This window comes from Mirounga leonina, unplaced genomic scaffold, assembly GCF_011800145.1.
Source record: "Mirounga leonina isolate KUSES-001 unplaced genomic scaffold, KU_Mleo_1.0 Mir_172, whole genome shotgun sequence".
Lineage (NCBI taxonomy): Eukaryota > Metazoa > Chordata > Mammalia > Carnivora > Phocidae > Mirounga > Mirounga leonina.
Genome location: NW_023270442.1, coordinates 16,336,826 through 16,352,711, shown reverse-complemented (window position 1 = coordinate 16,352,711; position 15,886 = coordinate 16,336,826). Strand labels below are relative to the sequence as shown.

At 50.7% G+C, this 15,886-nt stretch overlaps 1 protein-coding gene across 2 annotated transcripts in view; it reads right to left on the bottom strand.

Moving 5' to 3' along the window:
- Nucleotides 1-667: 667 nt before the first annotated feature.
- CHAF1B (chromatin assembly factor 1 subunit B) overlaps nt 668-15,886 on the bottom strand; it is a 20,839-nt gene continuing 5,620 nt past the window's right edge. The window contains exons 6-14 of one of the 2 annotated variants that reach the window (XM_035017668.1): nt 14,676-14,772; nt 13,068-13,152; nt 11,448-11,541; nt 8,823-8,892; nt 8,634-8,725; nt 6,617-6,782; nt 5,060-5,440; nt 4,411-4,505; nt 668-3,669 (exon numbers count right to left, since the gene is read on the bottom strand). In XM_035017668.1, coding sequence (XP_034873559.1) covers nt 3,578-3,669; nt 4,411-4,505; nt 5,060-5,440; nt 6,617-6,782; nt 8,634-8,725; nt 8,823-8,892; nt 11,448-11,541; nt 13,068-13,152; nt 14,676-14,772 — 1,172 coding nt within the window. In that variant the 3' untranslated portion in view covers nt 668-3,577. The remainder of the gene's footprint in view (nt 3,670-4,410; nt 4,506-5,059; nt 5,441-6,616; nt 6,783-8,633; nt 8,726-8,822; nt 8,893-11,447; nt 11,542-13,067; nt 13,153-14,675; nt 14,773-15,886) is intronic. The other variant, XM_035017669.1, reaches the window with a different exon arrangement.

The following is a 15,886-nucleotide window of genomic DNA, read 5'->3' as shown; positions in this document are numbered from 1 at the left end:
CGACTTCTTTCCAAGCATGCATTTCTCCAGGGACCTGCCAGGGGCGCTGACCCAGGGCAGTGAGAGCCCGAGTTGTTCCAAAGTCTTGGTATTACACTTGAAATGCCTTCCCCAGCTGATGAGCAATGACAGAAGGAGACATCAAGTCATTTGGGGTGTTAAGGAACGAGGCCAGGGTCTCAACCCCACACAATTGCTACTAAGCACCTGTCACCACCGCTTCTGCTTCACAGCGTCTCTGAGCCAAAATGCAAGGAAATAAACCAGGACTAAGGTAGGGATCCAAGGCTCTCCGTGCTGCTCTTTGTGCTGAGGAGGGCAGGACTTCGGGCGCAGAGGCCGCGCTCAACGAGGCGCCTTCCTTCCACGGCCCCCACCCTGACAACTCAGCTGTCACAGCCTCCGGGATTTGCTTAAATGCAGGAAGTGGAAGACAAGGCTGTGTGATGTATGGCTCTGCCTCTGGCCTGGAGGAAGAGACCGAGGCATGACTGAGGAAGCTTCCGTGGCCCCTGGAACGTGGCAGGTGCCCGCCCCACCCCCCCGCCCGACGACAACTGGGCAGTGGTCACCCGTGGCTGGCGCCGGGCCACCCGAGCCACGTCCCCAGAGCCTGAGCGCCCCCACCACTCAGGAGGAGCCTGAGTGCCGGGCAGCCCGAAACACCCAGCCTGTGCCCGAGCGGAGGTGCTCTTGCCCCGGACGAGCTGGAAAACCTGACCCACTTGCCGCTTCAGCCTCAGGGGCCGGCCCTGCTGCAGGCGTTAAGCCGCCCCTGCCGGCGCTCCTCTTCCCACGGTGCTCTGCTATCACGGCTTGCCCTGCTGACCGGTGGTCTCTGCCAGCCAGAAGGTAAGCCCCAGGGGGAGGGTTCCCTCTTGTTCCCTGATGGACGCTTGCGTACCTGGCTGTTTGATAAGCATTTCTTGAACGGACGAAGAGATGGGTCCTCACGTTCCTTTCTTCACGCTCCCCCACCCCAATCTGTGAGCCGTGCTCCTCTAGGACCAGCCACCAGGGCAACTCTGGTCAAGCCTGCTCCGAGCCCGGCAGGGGCAGGGACAGGGACCCCCGGGGCCGTCCAGCAGGGACAGCGACCCCAGCGGCCGCGAAAGCTCATGCGGGTGTACGGGGACCTGTTCCTGCGACCCTCCAGCCCCTCGGTTTGATGTCTCATCTCCGCCCTCTCGCTTCACCCTGTCCCCGGCCACAGTGGGCAAAGTGAAAGTTGGTAGAGCTGTAGAGAGACTGCTTTTGGTGACATCATTTGCCCGAGGTGTGCCCATGGCAGGTGTGAGGCCAGGCGCTGAACTAGTCCGGTGACAAAGGGAACTTGCAGGCTCTCAAGACTCCAGCTGGGAAGGGCTGGGCCAGTTGTCCTCTCCCCACTTGGAAGTTTCCAGACCTACTTGCTGAAATGGACGCTGACAACTGTTTTGCTAAGAAGGGTCCTCAGCGCCGTGAACATGCAGATGTGAGGGGACTGGATGGGACAGCCGCCCTGTCCCCAGTGACACCCACTCCGTGTGTCTGCTGCAGGGCCCTTGCCCCAGCGGACGCCCCGCTTGCAGGGACTCCCGGCACGATGGTGTGGGCGGCCGTGCTCACGGTGACATTGGGTGAGGGGACCCCGCCTGACCCTCACGCCAGGCTCCTTTTGCAGAAGGCTTCCGCAGTAAGTGCTCAGATGGAAGCAGACCGTTTTAGATCAGGACATGGGGCTGACATCGCCTGGGCTTTTATGGACGATTCGGGAATTCATATTCAGTGACAGCTGACAACTCGTTCTGCCTATAAACCCCTGCTTCAGGCTGTAGGTGCCCCCTGTCCCCCCACGGTTGCTGCACAGAGACAGAGGTGTAGACAAGTCCGGAGTGTGGCCAGGAAAGCAGGCTCACCCACCAGAATGTGGGATCCACGATCAGGTCCCTCTGCACAGGGATCGGTGACCAGAGAATACCCCACTCCAGCCGCAGGAAATGTAAAATCTTTCTTCTCTGAAGAGCTGAGGGCATCTCCCACCCATTATCTTCTCAGGCTGCCAATCAGTGATGATGCAGAGAATAAATAAGAGGAAGCTTTCGGTGGAAATGGTTTAACCACAAGAGACCACACCCGGGCAGAGCTTTTCTCTTAGGATTTCCCAGTCTTGGCTGCACTTGCGAATTACCGGAGCTTTAAAGAATCCTGACCACGCCCCAGTCGCGTTAGGCCACGCCCTGTGGAGGGAGTACCCAGGCGTCAATACTCCAGTCAGTTCTTCGGGTGATTTCAGCACGCAGCGAAGGTTGAGAATCACAGGGCAGAAAGGATACCGTCTGACATTTTTAAAGTGTCTTCATGTTGAATGTGCCCCACACCCGTGGTCATCACAGCTAAGAATCTGTTCCTCTTCTAGTTCTCTACACCACCGTACATTATCCCTCGTGAGGCACTTTCCCACCTGAAAGGGAGGCAAGCTCTTTTTCTGGTTAACTAGGTTATGGATTAAGCAACCCATTGATCCTTTTTCCAGTTCTTTCCTTTGTCGCTGCTGACCTGAGTTCAAAGGAGACACATTGATCCACTCCTCAGCCACTTCCTGTCAGACTTGACCAGGGCTCCTGAATGCTCAGTGAGCTCTCCCAGACTGGAACAAAATCTGGGGTGGTGGGAGCCTCACTTGCACGACTCATGGTGGTCACTATGCCCAAATGACAGGCATCGAGCGTTATGAAATGCATCGGTAGCACCTCCTGTCAGTGAGAAGCAGGAACTACCTCGGGCCCATGACCCCATCTTGGCCCTGCATGCACCCCACCCCACAACCCTGCTTTACTCCCCGCAGAAAGGAGTGCACGTCCTCATCCCCGGGCTGGGGAAAGCAAAGGCAGAGGCATAAATTGCTAAGGCAAGTTCTTTTACTCTGAAAAATCAATCTGAAAAGTTAACCTATTTGGATACCAAGCTGTAGCTAAAGTGAAATCTCAACTCTCTCCCTAAGAAAAAAGTCAAGGAAATAAATATGCCCGAACAGCAACCAGGCTCCTTCTGATGGTAACGGGGTCCCATCTCTGACCCGGTTTTCCTACTTTATTCTCACTTCCTAACTTTCCTGAACAAGCGTTATTACCTTTAAAACCAGAAAGCAAACTAGCAAACTAACTCCTAAAAATCAGTTACGCAGAAGGTCAATTCAACAGAATAAACCTCCTCGAATAACTTTCTCTTTCTCATTCCTGCTTTAGAAGGAGTCCGCTTGCATCATGTCTCTACTTTCCTGCAAGTACTTTTAAGGGAGGATTCACGGTTTCTAGATAACGCTGAACTGCTCCAGTTTCAGAAACTCATCAAAAAGAGGATTTAGTCCATTAAAATGTTCACATCTCCGAGGTAAAAATGTATCTTGAACACAAGAGCAAACATAGTTCTGCAGAAAAACTGGTCCCTGTGTATCTTCTGTTACAGAAATCCATTCCCGAGTGTCCGTCAGGCTCTGCCTAATGTCACTGGTCTCCAGTGTCTCCGGCCCGGCCCCCCGCTCTGTGCGCACGGGGGCCCCCAGACCTGGCAGCCCCCAAGCACCAGACAGGTCTCATCAAGGGTCCAGACCTTGGGGACTTCCTTCGTGCTCACCAAGTCGAGGCCGCTTGAGCTCCGGAGGACTGCCCTGAGGGTCTCCGGGCATCTCTGGAACGTTAACAAACACAGGTTGGCAAGTAAGTGAACACTTCTTTAAAATTAAAAACTGGTGTTTACTGGGCCCCTGGATGGCGCAGTTGGTTAAGCATCCTACTCTTGGTTTCAGTTCAGGCTGTGAGCCCACGATCGTGAGATCGAGCCCCACATTCAGTGCAGGAGTCTGCTTAAGACTCTCCCTTTGCACCTCCCCACCGCGCGCTAACTAAAATCTTAAAAAAAAAGGTGATGTTTACAAAATAAATTTTGTGCCCCGACGAGAACTGAACTGCCTAGCAAGGTCCTATATGGATATAAGAGAAAGGATCCAGTGGTTCTCAATGGGGGCAGGCGGCGATCTCGCCTCTCAGGGAACAGTGGGCAATGTCTGGTGACCTCTGAGAATGTCCCAAGGGGGTGGGGGAGGGGAGAATGGGTACCGGCATCCAGAGGGGCCGCCAGCCTACAATCACAGGACAGCCCCCACAGCAAAGAATTATCCAGCCCCGCAGGTGGAGAACCCTGACCTCTAGCACCTCCGAACCCGCCATCTATCATTTACTGTGAGTGGCTGCGCAGGAAGGTGGCCTCCCTGCTGGGCATAACTCGGCAGCCCGAGAGTTTGAACGATGGGTCTAGTAAGATGCATCCCCACTTTCTCAGAACGGACTTAAGATTAGGTGGTTAGTTTCCAAGAGAACAAAAGAACATAGTCTACTTTACTTATATTAAACTATGACCAATGTCACTCACCTGACTGAATTTCTTCTGCGGGCGGGGTGGAAATTATACTGGTTGGTGCAGAATTCGGCGGAGTATCTGTCTTTAAGGGTATTAAGTTTATCCTCCTTGATTAAAAGAAGTAGTAAAGGGGTACATGGCTCATTAGTGTCATAGGAATCATTTGTGAGGATACCAAATTTCAAAACTACCCCAAGGAGTTGATCATATCATGCAAGACACTAAACGTTGATGTGCCCACTTATTTAGGAACTAAGGACTATGTTCAGGCACTAAGTTCAGGCATCACATTTACAACAGTCCAGCCTTAACTAGTCATCTAAAAGTCCCAAAACCTGTGTTTTGCTCATCTCCAATGGCATGATGAACACCCATGGACGCCACGTATGTAAGGCGAGCAGACACGGTTTCTACTATGGAAACTCTAGAAACTGGGTGGCGGGCTGCAGCCACGTCTGCCCGTATGCCCTCCCTGACAGGCGGAAACGGGGACCCCGCAGAGGTCTGGAAGCAGGGGGTGGCACTCAGGTCTGTCCCGAAATCTCTCTGGCCACACTACGAAGCCCTTACAGGATGTCCCCTGTTCAACGTTGGGGCCTTCTGGTTTCTACTTTGTTTTTCAACTGCAAGGACAAGTTCTTCTTCCGCCGGAAGTTCTTACCGGGGTGTCGTCTTGCTCCAGGCCTGCAGGGTGTTCAGAGTGACCCTCCGGGATGGGGGCGCTCTTGGGTTTTGAGCGCTAGGCTGCAGGGCCTTCTCCTCGGAAGGTGCTACTGGGGCTGGAGACGGTCTCGCCTGAGGTGGGGGTGTGCAGGGACTGCTGGGGTCTTGGATTCTGCCGGTGGGGGTCCCCTCGGCCAGCCTGGGTCCCGGCGAAGACCCCTGGTGTGGCTGACTCTTCGTTTTCTTTGCTGTGTCGGGCGTTCTCATGCTTAGAACTGGCTTCTCTTTCAAAGGTATTCCAAGTTCATCCTTCTCAAACGTCACAAACGAACAGTAGCCGTCCGTGGAAGAGATGGCCAGGAAGGCCCCGTCGCTGGACCTTTGTTCCCCGAACAGGAAAAAAGGTTAGAAACGGTACCGAAGTCCAAAGGGGCCCCTCTTAAGGCTCTCTTTATTCGTTAGAAAATGCCAGTTCACACAGGATCACAGGCTTGGTGTGAAAGGGAGAAGGGCTTGTGTGCTCCTCACTCCCACCCTTTCCTCCCCAGCCCAGCTCGACTTTCTCAGGCACTGCGACATCTCAGGACTGTCATCAAAAGCACCCAAATAAAGGTGTGATGACCTTCCCCTCCCCACCCCCAAGAAGAAAAAGAAGGAAAAAGGTTATAAAGAGCAAGAAAGAGATGGTGGGTGGGCAGGCCCAGCGGGAGCTAGGGCTGAATCAGGCACCCCGGGGGTGTGGAGGAGCCCAGCAGAAGGCAGAGTGCAAAGTGACTGACAAGCACAGTTCTGGGTGACAGGAGCTCACGGGTATGGGCTTCCTGCCGGGGGGATGGCAAGTCCCCAACAACCAGGGAGCCCACGGGGCACCCCTCAGTTTGAGAATTAGAGGAATCTCCGGGGCATCGGAATGGCATCATTCAGATGTTACTGTTACCATAGGAAGTGGTATTATAGCAAATTAGAAATCGCTTTCTTTTTAATGTTAATTCCTTTAAAAAGATATTGATAGGGGCGCCTGGGTGGCTCAGTTGGTTAAGTGTCTGACTCTTGGATTCGACTCAGGTCATGATCCCGGGGTGTTGGGATCAAGCCCCACATCGGGCTCTTCACTCAGCAGGGAGCCTGCTGGAGATTTTTCTCTGTCCCCCCCCCCCCGCCAAATTGTGCACGCACACATTCTCTCTCAAATCAATCTTTTAATTTATTTTTTAAAGACTTTATTTGAGAGAGGGAGAAGCAGGCTCCCCACTGAGCAGGGAGCCCGACACAGGGCTTGATCCCAAGACCCCGAGATCATGACCTGAGCCAAAGGCAGATGCTCAACTATCTGAGCCAGCCAGGCGCCCCTCAAACAAATCAATCTTAAAAAGAAATGAGAAGAAAAGAGGGAGAGGGGAGAGGAGAAAGAAGAGAAGAGAGAAGAAACGAAAAGAAAAGAAAAACGAAATTAGTAAATACGGGCCAAAAAAGCCATCTATCGTGCTGACATGCTCCCCCCGAGGGTCTGGTCCAGGGCCCCAGGCCCTGCAGCTCCTCAGTGCCGGCCACTCACCAGGACACATCACTGAGGGTGTGGTAATGTATGTTAGACACGTAGCCGAACGGGAACGGCTGCTGGGTGTCGTACAAGAGCACGGAGTCCTCGGAAGCCACAGCAAAGACCAGGCGGTAGGGGAGGCGTACCAGCTCCACCCCCGGCTCCTGCGAGGGTCCGTCTGCTGGGGGGGGGGGGAACAAAGGACAGGAAACAAGGAGCAAACGCCAACAAATCCCCCCCAAAAGCCCTCTGTCAGGGGACATAAATGACATCATTTTACTGAAGGCCAGTTCTAAGAACCCCCCCAGGAACCGGCGAGGACACTTGGTCCTGACCCGAGCGTCGGGGGCACCATAGGAGGTCCAAAAAGACGGGACCGAACGTGTGAATGAAACAGGGCAGGCTGAGGGGCCGCTTTCGGAGAAGGAAAAATAAGGGTCACCGAGAAACATCCTGTCAAGTGTCATTTTAACGGTCCTTCAGTTCGTTATGTGCATTCACATCAAGGAATAAGGAGTTAAAAACAGCCGCTTCCAGCCACGGGCAACAGGGACTGGATGCACTCGCCCACCTGGAGCAACAAACACCAGGCAGAATAGACCAAACGACGGCCTTCCAGACCCCGACCATCAGGCACTGAAGGACACGGATCCCTGAGGGAAGGGAAGTGAGAGGGAGGCCTACATCTGCCTCAGTTTACTTCCAGACTGGAAGCAGGAGGCCCAGGCGGCCGGAGCTCACGGGCAGAGACGTGCAGGGGCCCTTTCTGGTCTCCAGCAGAGCACTGATGGGCGCGAACATGTGAGGAAACCACCCCAGCACAGAGCAAGAACTACAGGAAAGCCATTCCTGGCACTCCCTGCGGCCAGGGTGGAAAACCTAGCTCTTGGGGCTCAGATGAGCGTACTTTGCTGCAGCAGGGGGGAGATTAGCTGTCGACCAAATGCCGCTGGGGTCCGGTCTACGGAAGAGAAGCAGCGCAGTGTTTCCAAGTGACTTCACCTCATCCCAAAATAAAGCTCAAGAATATTTATAAAAATATATCCAGCAGGGGCACCTGGGTGGCTCAGTCGTTAAGCGTCTGCCTTCGGCTCAGGTCAGGATCCCAGGGTCCTGGGATCGAGCCCCGCATCGGGCTCCCTGCTAGGCGGGAAGCCTGCTTCTCCCTCTCCCACTCCCCCTGCTTGTGTTCCTGCTCTCACTCTCTCTCTGTCAAATAAATGAATAAAATCTTTAAAATATATATATCCAGCATCCACTAAGGTACAGTTCACAATGTCTGGCATCTAACAAAGAATTACCAGGCATTCAAAGAAGAAACGCTGACCCACAACGAGGTGGGGGGGAAAAAAGTCAAAGCCACTCCTTTGTAATAACTCTTAATGTCTTTGTGTACAAACCCTGTATCCTGCATGTTCAAGAAGAGGAAAGATGGAGCATGTTAAGTAGAGACGTGGGATATGTAATACAGAAAACTGAGATACAACAGGTAGACAGATCGCCAGGAAGCCAGGGGGTGACGTCAAGTGACCTAACGCACATGTAGGTGGAGTCTCCGGCGGAGAGGTCAGGGCATGACAGAAAATGATGCTATAATGGTCGAAACTGCCCAAATTTGATGAAAACTATAAACCCATAGATCTAAGAAGCTCAGTGAACCCCAAGCATGAGACACCTGAGGAAAACCACACAAAGGCCCATCATAATCTGACTGCTTAAAGCCACAGACAAGATTTCTCTGTTTACATCAAGGAAAAAAAAAAAACCCTAAAAAACAAAAATCTAATTCAAACATAACTTTACTGCATAGGAAATGGATGAATGACATTCGACCTGCTTCACTAGAAAAATACGAGTACCTTTCTTCCTTTAAAGTTTAAGTGAAGAAGATGTATTCTGGACAATGCAAAAACTGGACACACGTTCTGAGCTCTCCTCCAAGTAACTAAACTGAACCAAACTCACATACCTTTCCCCACAAGATAAAACCCAAACCGCGACCCGTAGCATGACCACTGCGGCTCTAACGTACCTGTTTCCACCACGGGCCTCAATTCAAAGTAGACCGGACAGCAACGGACAGCGAGCGTCGCTTTGCCAGGACACGGAAGATGAGCGATAGGCCTGGAAGATGGGTCATGACCTTTTTAGAAAGGGCACTGTTTCGCACCAAGAGCAAAAAGAAAGGGTAAACGGTTCAACTGTGCCTTCAATTACATACCTTTTAAGATTTTTCCTGGAGAAAACATAAGTCGTATTTGTTACGTTTTCGCCAGATTCCACACATCCAGCTGGGGAAGCAGGGAGAGGGAGAAGAGGCAAGGTTTTATTAGACTGAAGAAGATAAACTCAAGAGCATCCATCCCTGGCTCATAAAATACTCTCCCCCACTAGCTGTCTGCTCTGGACAATGTTTTTGTGACTGAGGACGAATACAGTCAGTCCCAGTCTGGGCTCGGCTCTCACCCAAGCTCTACCTACCTGTCCCCTCCCCCGAGTGGCCCACCCACCCAGGGCGGCTTGAGGCCTGGGCAGGAAGAACAGAGCAGGGGGCCCTTGCGACAAAGACCTCCGCCAGGGAGACCAGCTACTTCCTGCTGCAGAAGCGCTCTCACTAGACCCCCCGGCTCGGTCCCTGGATTTGAACTTGGCGGCCTGTGCCTGCTCTTTTCCACCTGCCCACTGGAGCCAGGAGGCCACCGGGCGGGGGGGGTGGGGGGCGGCCAGGCCTCCACTACAGTCCCGGCCCCCTGCAGCAGCTGACCTTGCTCTGGGGAGAGCCCACGTTTGAGCTCTTCCACACGCACCCCAGGATGTCCTGAAAACCAGGTCAGACCCGGGCAGAGAATGACCGCCAACCACAGCTCCCTTGGACACCTCTTTCTTGATAACACACACGCGAAATCTCACCTGGGACCACCTCATCCCCACCAGGGCGGGCAGAGGTCCTGTCAGCACTCTCAACCCTCCCCCACCCAGCCCAGCCTGCCATCCTCACCTAACCCATTTGAACAAACCATGGATCATTACTTCCTTTCCCCCATGCTCACACAACCCACCACAACCAGTTACAACTCAACTGCGTATCTATTCATACGGTGCGGTTTTCAGTCCAGCTCACAGAAACGGGGTCTTGTTTACACCTCCTTCCGCTGGTCTGCTCCGTCGACCACTCATAAATGCTAACTTGGGTAATGCACCTTTTTACTAGCTGCCTAACATTCACTGCTATGAGGATACCATACTTCATTTACCCATCTTGTTAATCAGTATTGTTTTTTCACAGCTACAAACAATACTTGCAATAAACATGGTTGAAAATATACTTTTTCATACTAGGTTTTCATTTCTTAAAGACTGAGTCTAGGGGTGCCTGGGTGGCTCAGTTGGTTAAGCGACTGCCTTCGGCTCAGGTCGTGCTCCTGGGGTCCCGGGATCAAGTGCCGCATGGGGCTCCCTGCTCAGCAGGGAGTCTGCTTCTCTCTCTGACCCTCCTCCCTCTCATGCTGTCTCTCATTCTCTCTCTCTCAAATAAATGAATAAAATCTTTAAAAAAGAAAAAAAAAAAGACTGAGTCTAAGGTGAGGGGCAGATTGGCTGAGGAGGACATGCATTTAACAGTGACCAGACTGTTTTCTGAATAGGCTGTAACCATTCACAATCCCACCAGCAATACCCACATTCTGCTTGCCCATCAGCAGCAATATTTTCACTTTTTTCTGGTCTGAAAAGAATAAAGAGATATCTCTGTGTGTCACTTTAATTTCTATTTCTGTCACTGAGTTTCCAAACCTTTTCCTTTGTGTGCTGAATGCACAGATCTGCCTTTTTTTTATCTTTCACCCATTTTTTTCTCCTGGGTTTTCCTTTTTAAAATCTCATCAATTTGGAAGAGCCATTCTAAATGATATACATAGGCTCTCTCTTTCCTGTGACGTAAACAGTATTTTCCAGTTCTGTTACGTGTTGACTGATTTCGCTTACGGGGTGTTTGCTGTACAAAGGTTCCCCAGTCAAATGCAGTAGAAAAGGCCTATCATTTAAGAACTTCCAGGTTTCCAGTGTTAAGTTTGTCGTCCCTGTTCCTACGATGTCCTACATTTTCACCTTTTATATTTAAGTATTGAATTCACCTGGAATTTATTTTTTATAGGTAAGTTAAGGGTCCAGTATCATTTTCTTCCAGATACCTGGACATTCTAGCACCATTCACTCAGTAATTCATTCTTCCCACTGAAACACCACCCAAGTCAGGTATTTAATTCCCTTTGATCTCAGGACCTATTTCTGGATTTTCTGTTCTGGTCCACTCATCTGTTTATTCCTATACTAATAACCATGTTGACTCGATGGTAGCACCAACAGGTATCTGCTGACACTCAAACACCTGCTCAGGTGTTATTATTTTCCATACTTTTAAAACTATTCTTGGGGCGCCTGGGTGGCTCAGTCACTTAACCGTCCAACTCTTGATTTAGGTTCAGGTCATGATCTCAGGATCATGAGATCAAACCCTGCGACAGGTTCCATACTCAAGGCAGAGTCTGCTTGGGATGCTCGCTCTCTTTCTCTCTAAATGGATAAATAAAATCTTAAAGGGGCGCCTGGGTGGCTCAGTTGGTTAAGCAACTGCCTTCGGCTCAGGTCATGATCCTGGAGTCCCGGGATCGAGTCCCGCATCGGGCTCCCTGCTCGGCAGGGAGTCTGCTTCTCCCTCTGACCCTCCCCCCTCTCATGTGCTCTCTCTCTCTCTCATTCTCTGTCTCAAATAAATAAATAAAATCTTTAAAAAATAATAAAATAAATAAAATCTTAAAAAAAAAACCAACAACCTTGTTAAGCCCACCTGGTGTGAGGAGCAAAGATCCATCAGGAGTAAAACTAAGTCTACGAAAGAATGACTTCATGCTGTCATCATGAAACATCCGGTAACTCCTTGCCTGTGGCACACAAGTTTAAACATTAATCCAAATCTTTACATTCACAAGAAAGGCTAACCAGTTTTTTTTTAATTTTACATAGTATCATTTATTACAAAATAATAGATGAAATATATTACAAATCAAATAATCACTCAAGACTGCAAGAGTTGGGGTGCCCGGGTGGCTCAGTCGGTTAAGCGCCGTACTCTTGATTTCGGCTCAGGTCATAATCTCAGGGGCCTGGGATCGAGCCCTGAGGCCACATTCAGCAGGGAGTCTGCTTGAGATTCTCTCCCTCTGCCGCTCACCCCACTCTCTCTCTCAAAAATGAATAAATCTTAAAAAACTGCAAGAGTCTCATGAAGACTAACTGCCCATTCGTGTTTGTTAAGGAAAGCTGTGTGTGTCGGGGCACCTGGGTGGCTCAGTCCGTTAAGCCTCTGCCTTCAGCTCAGGTCATGATCCCAGAGTCCTGGGATCAAGTCCTGCATTGGGCTCCTTGCTCAGCAGGAAGCCTCCTTCTCCCTCTCCCTCTGCCCCTTGCACCCCCTCAAATTAAAAAAAAAAAGAAAGCTGTGGGTATACATGGGGGGGGGGGCTCTACGGTTATTTTACAAAGCCTCGATGAGAACACAGCACACCGTGAGCAGTGGTTTGTCTGGAGAATGAGACTGGGGTGGGGGGACGCAAGACAACCAGGGGCCCTTTGTTATCTGTGTCCACTTAGAATTTCCAACTTAATGAACACTTCTTAGAAAACACTCCACTACTAAACTGGTAGACCTATCTTTCCAAACATGTCTTAAACACCTGTGTGGGATGGTTTTTGCTCCAACTCACTGACACTTGATGAACACTAAGCATTAGCTCTCCAGGACCCTAAGACCCAGCGTCACCCTCCTCACCACAGGGGAGCTCGCCCGCGTCACCAGTAGCCACTTGCCTGAGGATGGGATTCACACTGTGTCCCTTTTTTGTTCCAGTGACCGACCTGCTCCCTTTTGCCTAAGTGCCTGTGTAGTCTTGATTCTTCTAGGACCAATGGCTGGGTCTCCGTTGTCCGCTAGCAACATTCTCTCCATACCGACCAGAATGGTATACGGCCTCTTGCCAGACAACCTGATGCTTGACCCACCTGCCTTCCTGTTGCACAGTGCCGGGGTCCCCCTAGGTCAGAAGTTCTCGACCCTCACTACACCTCAGGATCCCAGAGGCCCTGCCAACCTCAAACCAAGTGAATGACATCTGGGGGGAGGGGGACGGGTGCCCATATTTCTTAATGCTTCCAGGGGACTCCACAGTGAGCCAGGGTTGAACACCTCTGTCCACCATCAGCAGCTGTCCCCTGCCCCCCCAGATGTCCCCAGTCCCATGCACACCGGCCCAACGGTCTAACTGAGCCTTGACTGGATCTGAGGAAGTACAAGGTAGTTCAAGCGTCAGGGGCCTGAGACCAGCGGTTTAGCCATAAGACACGGAGGAGCTCATGACCTCCCGAATCTCAACGCAAGCCCTGCTAAAGTAGAAGGTCAAGTATTTCCTACCTCTCCTTCGGCCCCTATTCCAGACAGCATTTTTGAGACATTAAAAGCCACACGTTTCTTCTGGGTGCTGTAGACCCTCAGGATCCTAAAGAAAGAAGACGACTCTGACTGGTCCCTTCTAGTGAATGAAGTGTTTCACACACAAGCAACCAGTACCAAAACTGAAGACCGATTAAACAATGTCAGCCTGCGAGACCACCTGTAGTAACGACTGTCACCCTGTCACACATTAATTGTGGCAGAAGCAAGCCACCGAGGCAGGTCACTAATGAAGTGAGGAAATAGGTCATAACTTCATTTCTTACTTAACGTTTCAACTTACCAAGTAAGATGGGCTTTAGGCCTGGCCTTTTCAGGCTTTGGACACTCAGCCCAGTGGTGATTTCTAAGACTATGGTGATAAGTCTTAGATAAGATATGGGTTTCAAATGGTCTTGCCCTCAGGGATTTGGAAGAGTAAGGAAAACACCAGCATATAAATTTGGTTGTTGCTAATTCATATTATTCCCACTAGCTAATCAGATCCTTATATTTCTGATTGCCCAAATAAAACACACAGATCAGAAAATAAATGCACATACAATATAAAGGTGTCTATTTTTCATAGCTTCTCCTAATGCTTCCACATTGCTGGGCCATCTGAAATCAAAGGTGTTATGATTAAAAGTAGTCGGGTAGGGCGCCTGGGTGGCTCAGTTGGTTGGGCGACTGCCTTCGGCTCAGGTCACGGTCCTGGAGTCCCGGGATCGAGTCCTGCATCAGGCTCCCTGCTCGGCGGGGAGTCTGCTTCTCCCTCTGACCCTGCCCCTCTCATGCTTTCTCTCTCTCAAATAAATAAAAATCTTAAAAAAAAATAAAAAATAAAAAATAAAAAAAATAAAAGAAGTCGGGTAAATACTCAAAAAGACTATTCTGACCGGTGAGTAACATACCCAGCACCTCTGATGTTTAGTTCCTTGTTTCAAGAACACAATTAAATGCAGGACACCAGTAAACACAGCAACAAAAGCTCCTTCCAAAAAAGACAAAATATTCTAGGTTTACATTAATTTAAGTGGAATCATTAAAATCCCCGCAGTAGTAAACTATAATCAAAAAGTGAAATAGGGGCATCTGGCTGGCTCAGTCGGTGGACCGTGCGATTTGATCTCGAGGGTTGTGAGTTTGAGCCCTGCACTGGGTGTAGAGATTACTTAAAGATAAAATCTTAAAAAAAAAAAAGAAATATCGAAGAAGGGGCACCGTTAGGTGCCCCTTCTTGCCTAAGTCATAGCTACATAAAACACTTTTTCTTTAAAAGTAGTCCATGACATTCAAATGTAATTCAAAGCTCTCTATGCATTCATTCACCCATTCAATAAAGATTTACTAAGCACTACATATAAGACACTTGCCCTAGTTTCCAATTTCTTGTTATAGTGTAAGAATAACAGTAAAGCCAAATGCTTTATATGAAACCAAGAACGTGGATGGATGGATAGATGGACAGATGGACAGATGGGTGAATCAAACCTAGACTTTGCTTTATTATTGGTTAAGTGGTGATGAAAACACCTCTGCAGAAAGATTAAGCCAGTAGAGAAGACAACTTGCCAAATACTTACGTACCTGTCACAGCTGAGCGTAGCAACATACTGACCCAAGGGGTCCCAGGTTACTCCTTGGACATAACTTTTATGTTCATTAAAGATGGAGATCTTTTGTCCTGTGAATAAAGCACACAACAGCATTATGGAAACCTACTCAAGCACGAGTGGCGTCAACTACACTTTAGGTATGACGCCCTTTACCCCATTCCATCATTCTGCCTCTGCACCACGCTCTGTGTCGGGCTCTGGGGAGACAAAGAGGACCCCGCAGCTTCTGGGAAGAGACACACCCATGGACGGGCAGCATGGGACACAGAGGGGCAGCTGAGGCAGCAGTGAGGGTCAAGAAGGGGACGAGGCGAGTTCAGCTCTGCAGGTCAGGCGGGATGAAGGGGGTCATGAAGGAGCAGGTATTGTGAGCAGATCCACGGCAGGAAGGGAGGGCAGTTTAGGCACGGGGAGCAATAAGTAAGGGAGAATTCTAGAGGGTCATGTCCAGGGCCAAAATGGCAAGACAGGGAGGATAGGAGGTACATGACTGCGACCCTCGTGTACAAGGAAAAGGTTCTGGGAATTCAAGGTGCGGCCGAGAGCAACACTCGACTGGGAAGCGACCTGCGTGACGAAGATGAAACCGAGGTTCACAGAGCACACGGGCAGTACCCTAGTTAGGAGGTGACAGCAGGCCAGGCCGGAGGCGGGGGCCCGAGCAAAGCTAGCAGGGATGGAAAAGGGACTCCGTGGAAAGAGATTAAGCCAGTAGTGCATGAAGATTAGCTGGACAAAGAGAGGAGGGAGTTATGAAGCCGTGGCCATTCAACACAAACAAAAAACCCCAAAACCCTCTTCTCTGAAAAGGAGTCTACACTCGCTCACTCACCTCCCCCAGTCTTCTTCTCTCAGCCCTCTGCAGTCTGGCTTCCGCTCCCCTCCAAAAGTTGCCCGTGACCCCCTGACTCCCCCCGTGTCCGTGAAATGCAGCGAGTGTGCTTCAGGCTAACGACCACCCCCCGGCCTTCCTGCGAGTCCTTTCGGGGAGTCTGTGGCATTAAGGTGGCCCGGGGCTGGGGGATGGCACCTCCTCAGACGCCCTCTGAGTTTTACAAGTCTTTTTCACCCACAGTTGCGTCGCTGGGTCGGTGTGTGAGTGCGGGGGTTTCTGGAGAGGGACTCTGGAAGCGACCTGCCCTGGGGCTCGAGCGGCTGCCCTGGGGCTCGAGCGGCTGCCCT